The following is an 18,311-nucleotide window of genomic DNA, read 5'->3' on the forward strand; positions in this document are numbered from 1 at the left end:
ATATCAGGAAAAGTTTTTTATGGACTGTTGTGCCTACCCCTGCCCTGTCCCGCACCGCGGTCGCGTTGTGGCGAGGGGAAGGGAGCCCGCCGGCTGTACCGCGGGGTTTTATTTTTTATTTAATTTCTCTGTTACAGTAAGCTCGGCTCCGGTGGGGAGCAGCGGGGTCCCAAGGCCAGCCCCAGACCCCCCATCCAGCTCAGCCCCCTGCAGGGAGCCGGGGCCAGCTCCGTCCTGGCACTCTGACCCCTGCCCAGCACCCACTGTCCCGTCGGATGGTGACACCGTGGATGTGCCCAGGCCTTGTCTGTGCAGCTCTGGGGGGCTGCAGTACCCCAAAGCCCTGTGTCCCATGCTTGTGCTGCAGTGACAAACAGGGAGGGTCTATGGGACACCATGGCCCGCTCATACAGCGCTCTCCTGGTAGCTGTCGTCCTCCAGGAACCCACTCAGCATCCTCCCAGGGCTGGGGGCCGCATCCTGCCCTGGGGCTGTGACCTCCCCGGCGTCCCCATCGCTCTGCTCCTGGGCAAAGTGCATGAAGACCTGCAGGAACGGCAGGATGAGAGGCAGCACCGTGGGACAGGGCCAGCACGCCCTCACACCGCCTCCCCATCACCTGGTCCAGCGTGGTCTGGGACACGGAGTAGTCCTCGATGTGGCAGGGACCGCGGTGGGCGGCCAGAAGGCTGAAGATGGTGGCCAGGGAGGTGACACGGGCGGGCAGGTGGTACTGCAGCAGCCCCCCGTGCTGCTCCCGCAGCACGATGCCGGGGAAGTGCTGCTGCAGCAGGCTCTGCACCGCCGCCGGGCCAGGGCCCCCTGCCCGCACCACCACCGTGTAGCCGTCCCCAAACCTGTGGGGACACCGCTGTGAGGACTGGCCGTGGCCACCACCCTCAGGAGACCCCCTCAGCCCCCCGAGGTACCTGTTCTTGAGGTGCTGGACGCTGCCCAGGCAGCGGAAGCGGCCGTTGACCATGATGGCCATCCTGGTGCAGAGCGCCTCACACTCCTCCATGCTGGGGGGACACGTGTGAGCCCCCCAGGGCAGAGGGACCCTCCAGGGGGTTCCCACAGGAATGGGGTGCTCCCCTTTGGGGGCTGCAGACCCTGGGTGGGGACTCACCTGTGGGATGTGAGCACCACGGATCGGCCATCCCGGATAACGCCAAGGATGCGCTCCCACAGGAACCTCCGGGCTTGTGGGTCCATCCCCGTTGTGGGCTCATCCTGCAACGGTCCCGGCCCGGGGTCAGCCTGGGCAGGACCCTGGTGCTGCTGTGGGGCCTCCCAATGCCCTCCTCACCAGGAAAACCACAGGGGGACAGCCGAGGAGGGCGATGGCCGTGGAGAGCTTGCGTTTGTTGCCCCCGCTGTACTTGCCCGCTGGCCGGTCCGCGTGCGGGCCCAGCCCCAGAGCAGTGATGCCCCACTGAGCCACCTGCGAGAGACAGAGGGGGTGAGGCTGGGGGCTGCCCCTGGGCTGGGAGGACAGGGTACAGGCCCTACCCTGGGGGTCTCCTCCTCCGGGATCCCACGCAGGCGGCTGTAGAACTCCAGGTGCTCCCGCCCTGTCAGCAGGTCCGTGATGGCGTCAAACTGGGGACAGTACCCCATGTGCTGGTGGACAGACTGGAGGTCGGTGAGCACGCTGTGGGATGGGCACAGGTGAGCACAGCATGGGGACAGGGAGAGGTGAGCACTGCAGGATGGGGACATGTGCCAGGGATATTCGTGGGAATAGGGACAAGCAGCTGTAGGGATGAGGATGAGGATGAAGCAAGCTGCAGGGCAAAGGGGCAGGAAGAGCACAGGGTGGGGATAGAGATGATGCTGTGGGGACGTGAAGAGGGATCCAAGCCGTGGAGTCCCTGCATTCACCCACCTGTGCCCCTTCAACCAGGCCTCCCCCAGCGTCACTTCTGTGTCCCCTGTCAGCATCTTGAAGGTGGACGTTTTCCCGGCCCCGTTCACTCCCAGGAGGCCAAAGCACTGTGTGGGCAGAGCAGGGTCACTGGCAGCCCTGGCCCTGCCCGCAGAGCTGTCTGTATGTCCTTCTGTCCCTCACCTCTCCGGGGGGGATGGCCACGCAGAGCCGGTCCACGGCCGGAGCCTTCCTGCGCCGGTACACCTGCATGGAGGAGAGGTGGCCCTGGCTGCTCCCTCCTGTCACTGCCAGGGGCTCTGGCTGGGCTGGAGCTCACAGCAGGGTCCAGCCCCACACACCCACCTTGGTCAGGTCCTTCAGAAGCAGGAGGTGGCCGTGTGGGGAGATGCTGCCCACCCTCGCTCGCTCCCTGGCCACGTCCTGGTCCTCATCTCCCAGCGAGGGCAGCTCCAGAGCCCGTGGGCTGTGGAAACAGTGGCAAGGGCACATCCAGGGCTGTCCATGCCCTTGAGCACCCTCAGGGTGCTGTGTCCACTTCTGTACCCAGTTTAGGAAGGACATTGATATGCTTGAACACATCCAAAGGAAGGCAACAAGGCTGGTGGGGGGCTTGGAACACAAGCCCTATAAGGAAAGACTGAAGGAGCTGGGGTTGTTTAGCCTGGAGAAAAGGAGACTCAGGGGTGACCTTATCACATTCTACAACTCCCTAGAAGGTGGCTGTGCTCAGGTGGGGTTGGGCTCTTTCTCCAGGCAGCACTGAGAGAACCAGAGGACACAGTCTCAACCTCCATCAAGTGAAATCTCGGCTGGTTATTAGGAAAACGTTTTTTATGGAAAGAATGATGAAGTAGAGGAATCATCTGCCTGGGGAGGGGTGGAATCACCATCCCTGGGTGTGTTTAAAAAAAGCCTGGATGTGGCACTCAGTGCCATGATCTAGTTGAGGTGGTGCTAGGACATGGGATGGACTCGATGATCTTAAAGGTCTCTTCCAACCTGGTGATTCTGTGATTCTGATTCTCAGTGATTCTGAGATTCTGTGTTTCTGGTTTTCAGTAATTCTGGGATTCTGATTCTCAGTGATTCTGCGATTCTGTGATTCTGATTGTCAGTGATTCTGGGATTCTGGGATTGTGATTCTCAGTGATTCTGTGATTCTGATTCTTAGTGATTCTGTGATTCTGATTCACAGTGATTCTGGAATTCTGACTTTCAGTGATTCTGGGATTTTGGGATTCTGTACCCCCCGGCCAGTGCTCACCCCAGGCGCAGGAAGAAGTGATGGTACTGCAGCAGGAGGGTGAAGAGGAAGAAGACGATGCCCTCGATGGCCATGGCAAACATGTTCTTCCCTGCCAGGTCCCAGGATAGGGGGGACACGAAGCGCCTGTCCCCTGCAAGCAGCCAGAGGAGCTGTAGGAATAGGGGACCCCTGTGCTGGGCTTTGGGGAGGGTGAGCAGCCCTGACACCCCCAGACTCACCGAACCTCTCAAAGGCATCAGCCATTGCCTGGTTCTTCACCATGTCAATGAGGCCTCGGCCCAAGCAGAAATGAGGGAAGATGAGGAAAACCTTCTTCAGGACGCGGTTGATGTCATTGAGGTTCTGATGGGGCAGCAAGGAGAGGGGTGGGGGAGCTGGCACTGGCGCTGCAGGGAAGGGATGGGGGGTGCAGGGCATCCCAAGGCTCACCTGGTCCACGAAGAGCTCCAGCACAAAGGTGGCCACGCTGCCGTTGATGCCGATGAAGAGGTTGATGCAGGTCAGGGCCACGTAGGCGGTGCTGGGGATGCTGAAGAGGAAGGAGGCTGGGTACATCAGGGGGGTGATGGACCACCTGCAGGAGGGAGAGCAGGGGCTGGCCAAGGTGCACCTCCTGACCTGGGGGGCTTGAGAGCGCACCCACCCTCCCAAGCACCACAACCCCTCACCCCCGCTGCCCCCAGCCCCACAACCCCCTCGCCCCTGCTGGGCTCTGCTGCCCCATCACCCGTAGAGCAGCAGCAGCAGCACCAGGGAGGGCAGGTTGGCCGAGGACACGTAGGATTCCTGCTGGAAGCAGAGGAAGATGAGGATGACCAGCAGGGCGGGGACCAGGTAGTTGCACTGTGGGGATGGAAAAGAAAGGAAAAGGGTCAGGGTGGGAACAGACCCCTTGGAACTGATCCCTGTCCCCATCCCCATGCCCACCATGTCCCAGGCAAAGTTGCCCAGCCAGTAGGTGATGGGCTTCATCCCGCTGACAAACTGAAGGTGTTTGGCCTTGCTGACCCGCTCCTCGATGAGGAAGACAACGAAGCTGGCTGGGATGAAGGACATGGCGAAGATCACGCAGATGGAGACCAGCACGTCCACAGAGGTGGCCATCCTGCCGAGGAGGGGAGAGCTCAGCGGGGGCCAGAGGGGGCTGCGGGACCCCCATCCCCACACTCACAGGGCGGCCTCGGAGAGCTGCTCCTTGGTGAGGTTCAGGGGGTGGTTGGTGGCCGTGATGCCGAAGTGCGCGGGGTCGGTGCCGGGGGGCAGCCGGGCTCGCAGCAGCCCATTGCTGGCCACGTTGAGGAAGGAGACCATGGCGTGCCAGCCCTTGTTGTTGAACCAGACCTGCAGCATGGGGAGGGCCAGGTAGTTCAGAGCCCCCCACCCAACCTGGCACTGCCCCTGGCTGTGCCTGCAGCACCCGCTCCCACCAGGAGCATCCCCACTCCCCACCCAGCTCCTGCTCTCCTCCAGGCCCAGCCATGCTCAGGCCTTCTTGGGCTGCTCCACCCCTTGAGGGGACACCACTGTCACATCCCTCAGCCCTGGGCACACCTTGATATTCCTGCGGGCATCCAAACCCTCGATGAAGCGGCTGAGGTTGGCCAGGAGCCGATCCGAGGGGCTGCCCTGGGTGCAGACACACAGGGTGAGGAGGGGTCTCCCAGCACTGGGACCCCGGAGCTGAGCCAGGGGCTGAGTCCAGCTGTACCAGGGTAATGTTGAGCAGCACCCGGAGCTCCAGCACGGCCTGATCCACCTCTGCTGCTGACGGCAGGGCCTGGGAGCTGCCAGCACCCAGGGAGAAGCCACCGTACCTGCAGGAGAAATGGGGCTCCCAAACCTGCCAGAGAGGCTCCCACTGCCAGCGTGCCAGGAACTGGGCTCGAGGATCCACGTGGGTCCCTTCCACCCTGGGAGATTCTACAATTCTGTGAAACCTGACCCCCATTCCCCACTGCCACCCTTGTGCCAACTCAACCCCCCACACACCCAGGTGCCAGAGTAAGGGACACAGCAGAGGGCTGAAGGCACCTGGATCATGACTCTGCCCAGGGACCACTCAGGCTCTCCCCAAACCCACCAGGGATCTCCTGTCTCCCTCCATCCCTGGCTGTGCCAGGCCCCAGCCCCTGCCCAGCTCACCTCTGCTCATTCACCCACTTCTTGTTCCTCAGCCTGAAAGAAATGAGGTGGGGGGACTCAGAGGAGAGAGAAACCCCCCGAGGGGACATTAGGGCAGCACCAGCCCACCCAGCCACATGTCCCCAGCAGTGTCCCCTTCCCCTGGGTGTCCCTGGGGTGTTCCCTTGGTGTCCCCACAGTGCCCCTAATGCTGCCAGCCCCAGCACTCACTCCTGACGGATGATCTGGGGATAGGTCTTCACCAGGTAGTCAGAGATGTTCCTGCCCGTCAGGTTCTGAAGGATGTCCCCTGTGCCCCTCTGCACCTGTGAGATGGACAGATGGGCTGGATGGACATGCAGCCCTGTGGCACCCCCAAAGCATCACCTGCCCCACAAGCAGCAGTGATGCAGCCCTGGGGTGGGGGTTACCTGGGGAGGTGGGAGCCCCCCAGCCCCCTCAGGACACTCAGGCAGCATCCTGTGTGCCCCTGGCCCACTGCACTGACACGGGGGGGACGGCTGGGCCCGTGTCCAGTTCCCACGCTGCAGCACTTCCAGCAGGGATGGGGGGGCTGAGAAGCCATCGGGGTGAGAAGCTGGTGGGCACAGCCCTGTCCTGACACCAGCAAGAGAGAGGGAGAGAGAGAGAGACTCCCGTTACCAGCCTGGTGCGAGCCAGGGGCACCAGGACCCACTGTGGGCACCCCACAGCATCACACCAGGTGGCAGAGCTGCTCCGTGGGCAGGTGGGCACCGAGGTGGGGGCCAAAGCCCGGCTGCCCCCGTCCCGCGGGCACTCACGCCTTCCCCTCTTCCTTCATGCACTTGGTGCCGAAGCCGGGCTCGGCCAGGAGCGCCTCCAGCAGCCGGGCGGTGTCCGGGTCTCCCGGGGCATCGTTGCTGCCAGGAGACACGGGAGTGAGCTGGTGGCACTTGGGGACCAAGGACACGGCGGGCAGAGGGCTGGGGACACACCTGAAAAAGGTGAACTGCTGCCCGTACATCCAGGGCTGCAGCTGCAGCGGCGGGTACTTCCCGAAGGGCGGCACGATGAGGCTGAAGAGCAGCGCGATGCAGACGAAGACGGCGGGGAGGACGATCTGAGGAGGCCGGGGTGGGGTGGGGGGGATCAGGGTGGGCTTTGTCCCACCCTGCCCCGTGCCCTGCCCCGTCCCCTCCCCGCGGCCCCACCTGCGCGAAGAAGCCGCGGGTGCTGCGCCGAGCGTGGAGCATCCTCTTGGTGAAGAGAGCGCGGAGCTGGCGGCAGGTGAGCGCCCAGCCCCTCACCCTGCCGCAGGGCTGCCCCGCCGGGCCCCGCAGCAGGTCTGTCTCCCGGGGCTCCTCCGCTGCCGGGGCACACACAGGTCGGCAAGGGACTTGTGCCAGGCAGGGCACAGGGAATGGTGCTGGCAGGGGCATCCCCCCAACCCCAGCAGGGAAGGGATGCTGCATGCAGGAGCCCCCAGCCCCCACAAACAGCCCCCAGCTCCTACCTCGCCGGGCTCCTTTGGCTCAATGTAAAGGAGAGGAGAGAGGGGTTACAGCAGCGCGGGGGTCAGCGCCCACCCAGGGCAGAGCTGGTGCCCCAAACCATCACAGCCCCCCCCAGACTCCCGTGGCTGTCCCCATGACAGTTATCCCTCCAGGATAAACAGGCTGGATATTCCTCTGGGATTTCATATCCCATCCCAACTCCTGCACAGAGCTGGGCTTCCCCAAACCCATCCTCATCGCAGATCTTGGCTCTGGGGACACCCCAAAACTGGGAGGTAGCTATGCTGCACGAGGGTCCCTGAGTATCCCCCTGCTTGAAGGGCCATGTGCCCGAAGGGATGCCTGCTGGGATGGACAGCTGCCCAGGTGGACGTGTGCCATCACCCCAGCCCAGGGGCTGGAGCTGGGGAGCACTCAGCAGCAGCTTGGGGGTCCCACCTCCCCATCCTTACCCATCTCTCCATCGGCCACATCCCCATCCCCCATCTCGCCAGGGACTGCTCCTTTCATGGTGCCTGAAAAAATGAGGACAAGATGCCAGGGCAGGACCAAGGCCACAGGCTGTGACACCTCTCTGCATCCACAGGTGCTCCCAGTAGGGCCCCCAGCCTGGCAGAGACACACAGGGTGCTGGGGACACCCCACCCCCCTGCTCTGGGCTGCTGAGCACCTCCCCAGCCCCGCTGTACCCCAGAGCTCAGCTCCAGCCAGGACTGAGGGGTTTCACCTGTGGTGTCAGTGTCCAGCGCCGTGTTCTCGGCAACCTTCAGGAAGATCTGGAGGTGTGGGAGGGTTGGTGTTAAACACACACCAGCACCCACAGCCCAGTGAGAGAAACCCCCTGGTCACCTTGGGAGCCCCTTGACCACAGCCCCCCCTGGGTACCTCTTCCAGGGTGGTGTCAGAGATGCCGTAGCTGGAGACCCCCAGTTCCCCCAGGCGTGCATCCAGCTCGCGGAACAGCTCCCCGAAGGCCCCGTCCCTGGCCCCGCTGTAGGGCAGGACAAAGAGCACCTCGTGCCCAATGTCCTCCACCAGCCGGGAGCCAGGGACCATCTTCTGGATCAGTGCCGACAGCTGGGCCACATCTGGAGGGATGGGGAGGGCTGGAGACCGGGGGCAGGAGCCACAGGCTGGCACAGCTGGCCACAGCTCCACGTGCCTGGCATCCCAGCCTGAGGGTCCCCGGGGAGATGGAGGGGATAGAGATCCCCTTCTGCACCTCCAGTGAAAGGAGAGGGGCTGGATGCAGGGCTGTGCACCCCCAGCCTCCCTGGCGGGCAGGGGATGTTTGGGGAGCAGCTGGGGTGGCACTGTGAGGGGACAGAACGCTCACCCACGGCGCTGGCGTCACTGCCCCGCTCGCTGCCCAGGCCTGTGTCACTGCTGTGCTCCGAGTCACTGCCCTCCTGCAGGGAAGGGTGGCTGGAGCCTGGCACCCCACAGCAGGAGCTGGCCCCCAGTGCCCCCCAATACCCAAGATGGACACAGTGGCTGCCCGTCGGGGGATGATCATCAGGGACACACCTTTTTGGTGACACCGGGGACGGTGCCAGTGTTGCCGCCCGTGCCGCTCCTGTCCCGCTTCACCAGGGTGAGGTGGTATCCGGTGCCAAGCCTGGCCTTGAGGAAGAGGGGGGACCCGCAGCAGCAGAGCCGGCCCTGGGAGATGATGGCGGTGCGGTCCCCCAGGAGCTCCGCCTCGTCCATGTAGTGGGTGGACAGGATGATGGTGCGGCCTGGAGACCAGGAATGGGCTTGAACCCAACCCCCTGCCCAAGGTGCTCCTCACCAGCACAGCCCCCTGCTCACCCCGGAGGGTGAAGCGGGGACCCCCAGCCCTGACCTCTGCGGTACTTGAGCAGCAGCTCCCAGATGCTGCGGCGGGAGAAGGGGTCGACGCCGGCCGTGGGCTCATCCAGGATGACCACCCGGGAGCCGCCCACGAAGGCGATGGCCACCGAGAGCTTCCGCTGCATGCCACCTGCAGAGGGACAGTGCTGGGGGGGCTCGGGGCCAGCGAGCCCCGCCCGGGCACCCAGCCTGACCCCCACGCACCCGAGAGGTTCCTGGTCTGCTCCCGGCGCTTGTGGGGCAGCCCCGTGTCCTGCAGCAGCTGCTCCATCTCCTCCCGCACCTGCTGCTCCGAGAGCCCCTTCAGCCGCCCGTAGAACCAGATGTGCTCCTCCACCGTCAGGCTGTGGGGACAGGGGGAAAGGCAGGGTGAGGGGCACGGGGACTGAGTGATTGCTTCACTCCCCACAGCACCCCAGCCCTGCCTACATGTCAAAGAGCACGTTGTGCTGGGGACACATCCCCATGGATTTGCGGATGCTGTCGATGTCAGAGCGGATGTCCCAGCCCAGGATATAGGCAGTGCCCGAGGTGGGGGGCAGGAGGCCAGTCAGGATGGACCTGGAAGTGGTGAGAAAAGCAGGTCATGGAGCATAGGGGCAGCAGGGCTTGGGGCCAGGGTACCCTGTCCTGTGTGGGGACCAGGTGGGGACAGGGTCAGGCTCAGCTCCTGTCCCCAGCCATGGCCACGCAGCCCCTCTGTGGCTCACATGGTGGTGGTCTTTCCAGCGCCGTTGTGGCCCAGGAAGGATGTGATCTGCCCCTCATAGAAGTCCAGGCTCAGCCCGTTGACAGCAGCATGGCCGCTGCTGCCATAGACCTTCACCAGGTTGCGGATGGAGACGCCGGGCTGGAGGTCAGCAGGCGGCTCCTCCACCAGCACTGGAAGCCACCAAGGGGTCACATCCCCAGCCAGGACCCCTTGCTGGGGGCAGCACCCCTTGCCATGGGGTGCAGGACCTTCCTCTGGGGATCAAGGCCTGGGCTAGAGGGCTCCAGCCCTGCTCCACGGCCACTGCCCTCAGCCACGCAGCTCCAGGGTGGGCAGGGACTCACCTTGGGGTGCAGTGTGGGGGCTGGCGTGGTACAGGGAGTGCCCAGATGAGGGTGACTCTCCAAACCAGTAGCTCTTCAGGAAGGGGAAATTCCAGGGCTTGGGGATCCCATACTGACCTGCAGCAGAAGGGGTTAAGTGGGGCTGGGGCTGAGTGGCAGCTGGGGGTCAGGGGAGCTGCACTCACCTGGGAAGACCCCCTCGAGGTACCAGGTGGCCAGGCCGTAGAGGACAGCGTCCAGCAGCAGCAGCCCCATGGCTGCACCGAAGCTGTAGGGGTCTCCTGGCACGGGGCTGGCAGCCAGGTTGTGCCACTGGATGCCCACCCCTTGCTCCTCGTGGAGGGAGAAGTAATCGCAGCCGAAGCCGAAGGCCACGGGGGACAGCAGGCTCTGAGGACAGTGAGAATGGCAGCGTGGGCAAAGATTGGCCTGGGGGGTGCAGCCCAAAGCCCCCCAGCCAGAGCAGCGGGGGCACTGCAGAGGGGCAGCTGCGGGCTCACCACAAGGACACGGATTGGGAAGGTGACGTAGTCGCGCCAGGCGACGCACAGCACATAGGGCAGGTACAGCGAGAAGTAAATGATGCCACCGCACGCCGAGGCCAGGTTGGCACGGGGGAAGAAGGTGCTGATGAGGAAGCACTGGCTGATGGTGGCCACGGAGAAGGTGCTGAGGAAGAGGAAGATGACTGCTGGGTCGCTGTAGGGCAGGATGTTTCCCAGCTGTGGATGGAGGCAGGTTGGAGCCTGTGGAGCCTCCCGTGCTGGCTCCCAGCCCTGATGTTCCCTGTGTCACCCATGCCATCCCCTGAGACCTGCAACCTGCCTTGAGGATGAGGACAAGGAGGGCAGAGCTGAGGAGGAAGGGGATGAAGCTGCTGAGGAACCAGCTGAGCCACAGGATCCCGCTGCTCAGCCCCATGGTCTTCATGGTCTCCTTGAGACGTGTCTCCTTCTCATGCACCACCCCCTTGATGATCATGGCCACTGAGTAGATCCAGGCCAGTATCATGAAAAGAGGCAGCGAGCGGTTCAGGACCCTCAAGAACCTGAGGAGATACCACCAGCCATTCCACCCTTAGCTCAACGCTCTCAGGCCACTCTTGGGGCACCAGGGCACGACCAGCCCTGTGCCACCTCCCTGGTGCACTGTGCTGCAGGATGCTTGGATGCGTCCCCCATTGCAGCAGGGGGGTCACCCAACAGTCCCAGGGCCTGGGGCTGCCCCTGCCCACTTACATATCATCCACATAGCAGGGGTAGGGCATCTGCTGGACGTAGACCCCCGTCCGTGGGGCAGCCCCAGTCTGCACCCGCACCACCGCCTGCTCCACCAGGTCCTGAATGTAGACAAAGCCCCCCCAGACGTAGCGCAGGTCACTGAAGGGGTCAGCTGCAGGGCCTGGGTCCCAAAACCTGTGGGCAGAGCGTGGTGCTGGGACCAGGGATCTCCTGGCAATGAGCACAGGGTGCCTGGCTGGGCATGGAGACAGGCAGGGTGGGCATCCCCCAACCTGTCCTTGATCTTGTTGGTTCTCGTGACGTCGTCGATGTCCATGCGGATTTTGTAGCGGACATGGGGTGGCAGTCCGGGGGCTGTGGCATTGATGGGGGGCTGGAAGACCACTGCTGCCCAAAACTGCTGCTCCTCCAGCAGCTCCAGGGCTCGGGCTACCAGCTGCTCCTCGGTGGCCACTGCCTCGATCTTGTCCAGGCAGACACACTGTGGGAGGGCAGGTAGGGCTCAGCGGGCAGGGGTGGTGCAAGGGGCCAGCCCCCCACAGCAGGGTGACACACACCTCCATGAACTGTGACAGCGTGCTCAGGACTGTATCCACATCAGCATAAACCTGGTGCCAGGTGAGGCCTGGTCCTCCTGCTGGCCCAGTCAGGAATGTGACCAGCTCTGGTAGCTTCCAGGAGGTGCCATTGAGGAACCCATCCAGGAGCTGGGCTGTGCTCGGGGCCAGCAGCAGATCCTGTAAAGCACCAGGATATGGGAGGCCATGCAACCCACCCTGCTCCAGCTGCATCGCACCCCACTCCTGGCCAGCTGCCCCCCAGCATAACCCATCTTGCACCCCACAGCAACCCTGTTCCCAATAGGAGGAGCATGGGGTCACACACCTGGAGCACCTGCATCTCCAGGCTGCTGTTGAGGATGGTGTAGATTCGGGGTCCCAGCTCCTGCCAGGCAGCCCCCAGCTCCCCCAGCACCGCCAGCTCCCGGAAGGTTCGATTCACCTGTGTGAGAGAGGCGAGGCAGGTTTGGGATGAGACCTCCCCAAACCCCCCCAGGCCCCCTGCAGCCTCCACTCACCTCAGCCACGACACTGTCGGGGCCAGGCCCAGGTGGGGTGTACAGGATCTTCCCCACAAAGAGGGGCTTGATCCCCCGCCAGAAGATCTGCGAGATGGGGCTGGACTCCAGGCTGCGGAGCAGCTCCCGGCAGAAGGGACCTGGGGGTGCAGAGCTGAGCCCTCGCCAGCAGCCCCCACTGCCCCCCACAGCCCCTGGCTGAGCCTCCCACAGCCCCCCACTCACTGGTGCTGCCTGAGGCCATGGGTCTCTGCTCCGAGCTGTTACGGTCCAGGAAGGCTTTGACATCATTGTCCTCGTACCAGTTGAGGGAGGGGATCCTGAGCCCCCCGCCCTCGGGGTGGCCGCAGGCGATGCGTGACAGGGCTGTGAAGGTGCCCGTGCTGGTGTTGGGGGCCCTCAGCCCCACAATCTCCTGACGCAGCTCGGCCAGGCTGGTCATGGAGGAGACCTGGGGAGAGTGGGATGGGAGAGGAGAGGGGCAGTGAGGGACAGGAGCACCCAGGGGCACAGTGGGGGTGGGCAGGGGGCAAGGGAATGAGGGGCGTACCTCCTCCATCAGGGATGCTGCATCCCGCAGGAAGCTGCCCAAAGCTTCCACAGTGCCAGCGATTCCGCCCAACTCGGAGCTCAGCTGTTCCTGCAAGGGGCACGAGAAGCGGGTCACAGCCCTGCCAGGGGCTCTGCCTTCCAGCACCCGACCGCGCTGGGGGCTCACCGTCAGGAGTCGTGGGAAGTCCATCTGGGAGAGGAAGGAGCCCTCCATGGCACGGAGCTGGGAGCTGGGCAGCGCGCAGAGTCCTTGCTGCAGGCTCTGGGTGCCGCCCACCAGGAACCCCCCCAGGACCGAGGCGTTGCAGACCAGGGCCTTTAGCGGGAGGCGAATGCTCGCCAGGGAGAACTGGAAGGAGAGGGCAGTCGTGATGCGGGCACCGGGAGAGGCACCGGGACGGGCACCGCGGCGACACTCACGATGCGGGGGCTGAGCCGAGTCCCCATCAGCTCCTCCACCAGCGCCGGGGGCAGAGACGTGTTGGTCCGCAGGAACCGGGAGAAGGTCTCGTCCTCTTTCAAGTACTCCCTCACCGGCAGAGCTGGGGGAGCAGGGGTCAGGCAAAGGGTCCGGCTCCCCGGGCACCCCCCAGCCCCGGTGCTCACCGCTCCGCCGGTTCCCGCTGTCCCGGAGCCGGCGCAGGGCGGGCAGGAGCCGCGCGAAGCTGCGCAGGAGCCGCTGCCCGTGCCCGCGGAGCAGGACCTGCCGGGCTTCGGCCAGGAGACGGGAGACGCTGTGACATGGGACAGGGGTGGGCAGTGAGACCCCGGCCCAGCCCCGCTCTGCCGCGCAGCCCCCCGGCCCCGCCGCTCACATGGAGCCATCGAAGTTGCCCACCACGCCAGGGGCCTCTCCCGCCGTGGGGTGCCGGAAGCAAGGGTTGTTCAAGTTGCAGATGATGCCCTGCAGCCAGGGCAGGGTCCCCGCAGACGGCAGCGCCTTGTTGGGAAAGTGGCCTGAGGGAGAGGGAGGCTGGTTCAGGGGGGGCAGTGCAGGACCCCCGGGACCCCACACACACCCGAGCAGGGAGATGGCAGCGAGCCCCCACCCTGCGACCACCTCCCGTGTTTGTCCCCCCCGTGCCACCCCGAAGGGTTCCCGTACAGGGGCACACAGAGGGGTCTTAGCTGGCTCAGGAGGTCCTGCGGGGACACTCACACTCGTGCTGCTTGAAGGGCGGGTGGGATCGCCGCACTGAGACCAAGATAAGGAAGAGGAAGAGGGGCCACAGGATCTCGATCGCCAGCTGGATCTGCGGGAGAAGCAAGGCTGGTGGGGTCCCGATCCCCATCAGTGCCCGGGGCTCTGCCTGCCCCTGTGCCCGGCACCAGCCGCTCTGGGTAGCCCCAGCCCAATCGCCCACTCACCCGCTGCCGCCGGCGGTAGGTGAAGTTCTTCCAGAGCAGCAGCCCCAGCTGGGTGCCCACGGCCATCGCGGGGGTCGCGGGCCCCGCTCGGCTCCGGCTGCGGGTGGGAGCAGGGGGGGCAGCCCCAAGCTGAGGGCGACGGCTGGGCTCTCGCTTGCTTCTGCTTCGGGGCTTATCACAGCCCGGGCACTGTGCCGGGCACAGGGCTGAGCTCCGGGGCTGGCATTCCGGCAGCAAAGCTCCTTTCCGGAGCTAAAGGCTCAAGTCACATTCTTTCCTAAATCAAAAGCACCAGAATGGGGCACGAGCTCTGCCCAAGAGCCCAATTCACTGCCCACGCCAGGCACAGAGAGCAGTCCGGCACCCCTGGAGTAGCTCCGGACGATGTGGGCAGCCCAGGAGCGGCTGAGACCTGCCCGTGCCTCAGTTTCCCCATGAGAGGGATGTGGGTGGGGCTCTCATCAGCCCAGGAGCGGAATTTCTCCGGTGCAGCGGGCTCGAGGCGCGAGCTCCGACACCCGGATCCCACGGGTAGCACCCACGTCTCTGCCAGTTCCTGGGAATTCACCCACCTCTGGAGCGGGGCCAGCAGCTCCGGGGCCCGGCAGCAAAGTTCTGCCAAGGCGGCTCGGTGACGAGCCCGGTAGCGGCGGCGGCACGACCCAACCCGCAGCGTTCCGCCCGGTGCACCCGCCCACGCCCCGGGAGAACCGAGCTCCGGGGCGGCTCCCTGGGCACCACCACCCCCGCCTTGCCCCTCGCTTTTCCCCGGGGCCGGGGGAGCCGCTCACTCAGCCGCCGCCCCGCGCTCGCCGCCGCCGCCCGCGCCCGGGGCTAAGCCGGGTCCCGGGCGCAGCCGGGATAAACGGGCACGGGGCAGCGGGATTAGGATCCCAGCTGGGAAATCCGCCTAATCGGCCTGCGGGGCCGGACACGAGTGGGTCCGGGGCAGGATTCCTCCGGGGATGCACAAGGGTCAGATGGGGTGACACGGGGAGACAGAAGCAGCTGCCAGGTGGGGGTGACACGGGGAGACAGGTGTCTGAGTGTCCCCAGCCGCTGGAACCGGAGGGTGCTGCGGAACTGCCGGTCCGGGGGAGCCCCAGCCCCGCGGGGGCGGCGGCTCTTTTCGGGACAAACCAACCACAGGATTCCCTGGATCCTCCCGGGGGACTCGCGTGGGAATCTGCTCACTCATCTCACGAGGACAAACACGCAGCATCGCTGCAACCGGGAGCTCGGTGGACCCCGCGACCCCGGCAACCGCCGGACCGACGGCTCCCGGCCCCGGCGCCCTCCGACCCCGCGTCCCCCGGCCCGGTTCGCCCCACTCTGGGCGGGGTGCGGAGTCACCGCGGGGCGGACAGGTCGGGAAGAAGTGGGGACAGCCCGCGAGAGATACACACAACCCAGGGGGGGCATGGGGACAGCTCGAAGGGACCGTGAGGACAGTCCAGAGGGGACATGGGGACAGTTCGGGGCTACGCTGGGGACACGGGAATAGCCTCGGGGAGGGGGGGGCGGGGAGGCACTAAGAGCCTCGGGGGACGCTGAGCGGCCGCATCCAGCCGAGACCCGCAGCCGGGACACAGCCTCCCCTCGTTCTTCTCCCCTCTCGCAGCCCCCGGCCCGGGACCCCCGTTACCTGCTGCTGCTGCGCGGCCCCTTTAAGAGACCCCGCTGCTCCGCCGGGCGCGCGCGGGCCCCGCCCTCCCCGCGCTACAAAGTAGCCGAGGGCGTGACGTCACGGGAGCCGCTCTTAAAGGGGCAAGGACGTGGGGGGGAGTAGGAGCCCCGCCTACCCCACCCCACCCCACCCCATCCCATCCCCATCCCCATCCCATCCCCATCCCCATCCCCATCCCCATCCCATCCCATCCCCATCCCATCCCACCCCACCCCACCCCACCCCATCCCATCCCCATCCCATCCCCATCCCCATCCCCATCCCATCCCGTCCCATCCCGTCCCATCCCATCCCACCCCACCCCACCCCATCCCATCCCCATCCCATCCCCATCCCATCCCCATCCCATCCCCATCCCATCCCCATCCCCACCCCACCCCATCCCATCCCCATCCCATCCCATCCCATCCCCATCCCATCCCCATCCCATCCCGTCCCATCCCATCCCATCCCCATCCCATCCCCATCCCATCCCCATCCCATCCCCATCCCATCCCGTCCCATCCCATCCCATCCCATCCCATCCCGCCCCACCCTTGGGAGCCCGACGGAGGAGCGCGGCTCTTCCCAAAAAAAGCGGATCCTTTCCCGGACAGGCACGTCCCGTCCCGCCGGCGCTGTTCATCACTCATCATTTATCAGCCGCACATCAACTAAGTCCGCAGCCCGCTCCCGGCTCCGCTCCTCCCCTGGGACTCGCAGCATCCCCAGCACTGGCATTTCTGGGGTCTCACCCAGCTCTGCAGCAGCTCGCAGCCCCCCGGGCACAGAGAGAGCCCTGACAAGCAGCCTGCAGCAGAAACCAGCTCCTGCTCATGTCGGAAGGGCTTTTATTTATTTATTTATTTATTAATAAAAGGTTTCAGTCTGAGAGCATCTGCATTAAAAACCGCACGGAGCAGGAGACGTCGCTGCGGCGCTCGGACACCGCCCGGCCAAAGCTGCCAGCATCCCCAGCCCGGGCAGTGCCAAGCGCCTCCGGCAAAGCCGCAGGAAACGGGGTGGTGGCTTTTGTTTTCCATGGAAAAGGGTCGGCGTTCGTGTCCAGGGGGATGTGGTCCCGAGTGGGCTGCGGCCCCGAGTGGGCTGCCACCTCCTAAAATCCCGAATGGCGCAGGGTATTTAACACGCTGCTTAAGAAAATTAATAGAGCATAATTAAACAATCATCACATCTAACAATTACATCATTTATCGTGTACTAGGTACACAGGTGCAGTTCTAGCAAGTACAAGACCTACACTTTACTTTCCCAGGGTATTTTCCCAGCGCCTACTAAGCTTAATTTCCTTTCTAACCCCCAAATCCCTGTGAAAAATGCATATGTTATGATTGGCTTTGCACAAACATCACAATGAATATTATATGCATAATGTTAGAAAGTTATGCTGTATTAATTCTCTTACGTAGTGTGTTAAATATAGTTTTAGGTTCCGACATAATGTTAAAATAGAGACTATGTATGTGGGGAAGTTTTTTTTTAGGAATGAGATACTCGCTTTGAGGAACACCTAAATCTTCCAATAGAAAAGAATTTATGGCTTCATATCAGAAGAAACTAATTTCTTCAGGCCTTACTCAGACTCGAAGACCCCATGGGGATTAAAGGAAACAGCTGACATACAAGAGAGTTTCTTGTTTAGAATAGAATGTATGCATAACCATGAAGGATTTATGAATATGCAACAAGTGTTTTAAGGGTGACTCCTTTGTTCACAAGGGATGCTTTTCTTGACTTAGTGTCTGAGAGCATCCAGACATCCATAATTCTTTGCTTTTTATTGTCTTGTAATTGTCCTAACTCTAAACTGTATTACTCTAATTGTATTACTATTTTTATAACCATTTTATTATTATTAAACTTTTAAAATTTTAAAAACCAAGTGATTGGTGTTTTTCACACACACATAATCATGGGATATGATTCTATGCAGGTGCTTTTATTGAAGAGCTCTGGGAATCAGGGGTACAGACCCAAATCTGACTCTGACACGGCTTTCGAGCTGAACATATTTTATATTCTATCATTATATAACTTACATATTAATTATTACACTTATATTGTTTATAAGTTCTATCGTTATATATTTTCTATTCTATCATTATACAATTTACATATTAAACTTATATTATTCTATTGTATACATTGACTTTATTCAAGCATGAGTTTCTTGTGACCTTTCCCAACCCCCCCGACCAGTTTCTCGTGATTATTCTTACGAATAATTATATAATATATAATTATAATCAAAATATTTATATTTATATTTATATTTATATTTATATTTATATTTATATTTATATTTACATTTATATTTATATTTACATTTATATTTATATTTATAGCTATATTTATATTTATATATATTTATATTTATAGGTTAGTTATAGTTATAGTTAGTTATAGTTATAGTTATAGTTATAGTTAATATAATTAATTACTGTCAAAAACAGCGGTCTGTTTTCCCTGGACCGCTTTTTAAAATAATCATTTTATCATTATTAAACTTTTAAAAAAATGTTTTAAAACCCCAAGCGACCGGCGTTTTTCACATCCCCGCGCTTTAATTTCAAACCCTTTGCAGACGCTCGCCCCTCAGGCCGCGCCGCGCGCGCGCGCCGTCTCCGCGGCGACGCTGCCGTAAAGCGCGGGCGCGCGGGTGTCGCGGCCATGGAGATGCCGCTGCCGTCTCCGCGGCGA

The 18,311-nt window shown here is 62.2% G+C and overlaps 1 protein-coding gene across 1 annotated transcript; it reads right to left on the bottom strand.

Moving 5' to 3' along the window:
- Positions 1–102: 102 nt before the first annotated feature.
- Positions 103–13,990, bottom strand: ABCA7 (ATP binding cassette subfamily A member 7). Its single transcript, XM_031507095.2, has 50 exons — positions 13,925–13,990; positions 13,716–13,809; positions 13,372–13,513; positions 13,163–13,290; positions 12,977–13,098; positions 12,723–12,905; positions 12,555–12,644; positions 12,230–12,455; positions 12,005–12,144; positions 11,812–11,928; positions 11,484–11,663; positions 11,199–11,407; positions 10,924–11,100; positions 10,511–10,733; positions 10,186–10,407; positions 9,871–10,075; positions 9,686–9,802; positions 9,340–9,511; positions 9,059–9,190; positions 8,834–8,973; positions 8,622–8,759; positions 8,303–8,514; positions 8,112–8,184; positions 7,661–7,863; positions 7,503–7,551; positions 7,228–7,290; positions 6,775–6,792; positions 6,473–6,627; positions 6,257–6,381; positions 6,083–6,181; positions 5,711–5,897; positions 5,511–5,605; positions 5,301–5,333; positions 4,867–4,972; positions 4,710–4,784; positions 4,330–4,499; positions 4,086–4,263; positions 3,886–4,001; positions 3,588–3,732; positions 3,377–3,500; positions 3,156–3,288; positions 2,234–2,354; positions 2,072–2,134; positions 1,889–1,995; positions 1,513–1,654; positions 1,310–1,444; positions 1,130–1,233; positions 930–1,022; positions 620–857; positions 103–546 (listed from the first exon to the last, which is right to left on the bottom strand). Exons 1-50 carry the CDS (start codon positions 13,988–13,990, stop codon positions 406–408), a joined length of 6,726 nt encoding a protein of 2,241 aa, XP_031362955.2. The 3' UTR covers positions 103–405.
- Positions 13,991–18,311: the final 4,321 nt, after the last annotated feature.

This window comes from Lonchura striata, chromosome 28, assembly GCF_046129695.1.
Source record: "Lonchura striata isolate bLonStr1 chromosome 28, bLonStr1.mat, whole genome shotgun sequence".
NCBI classification, from domain to species: Eukaryota; Metazoa; Chordata; class Aves; order Passeriformes; family Estrildidae; genus Lonchura; species Lonchura striata.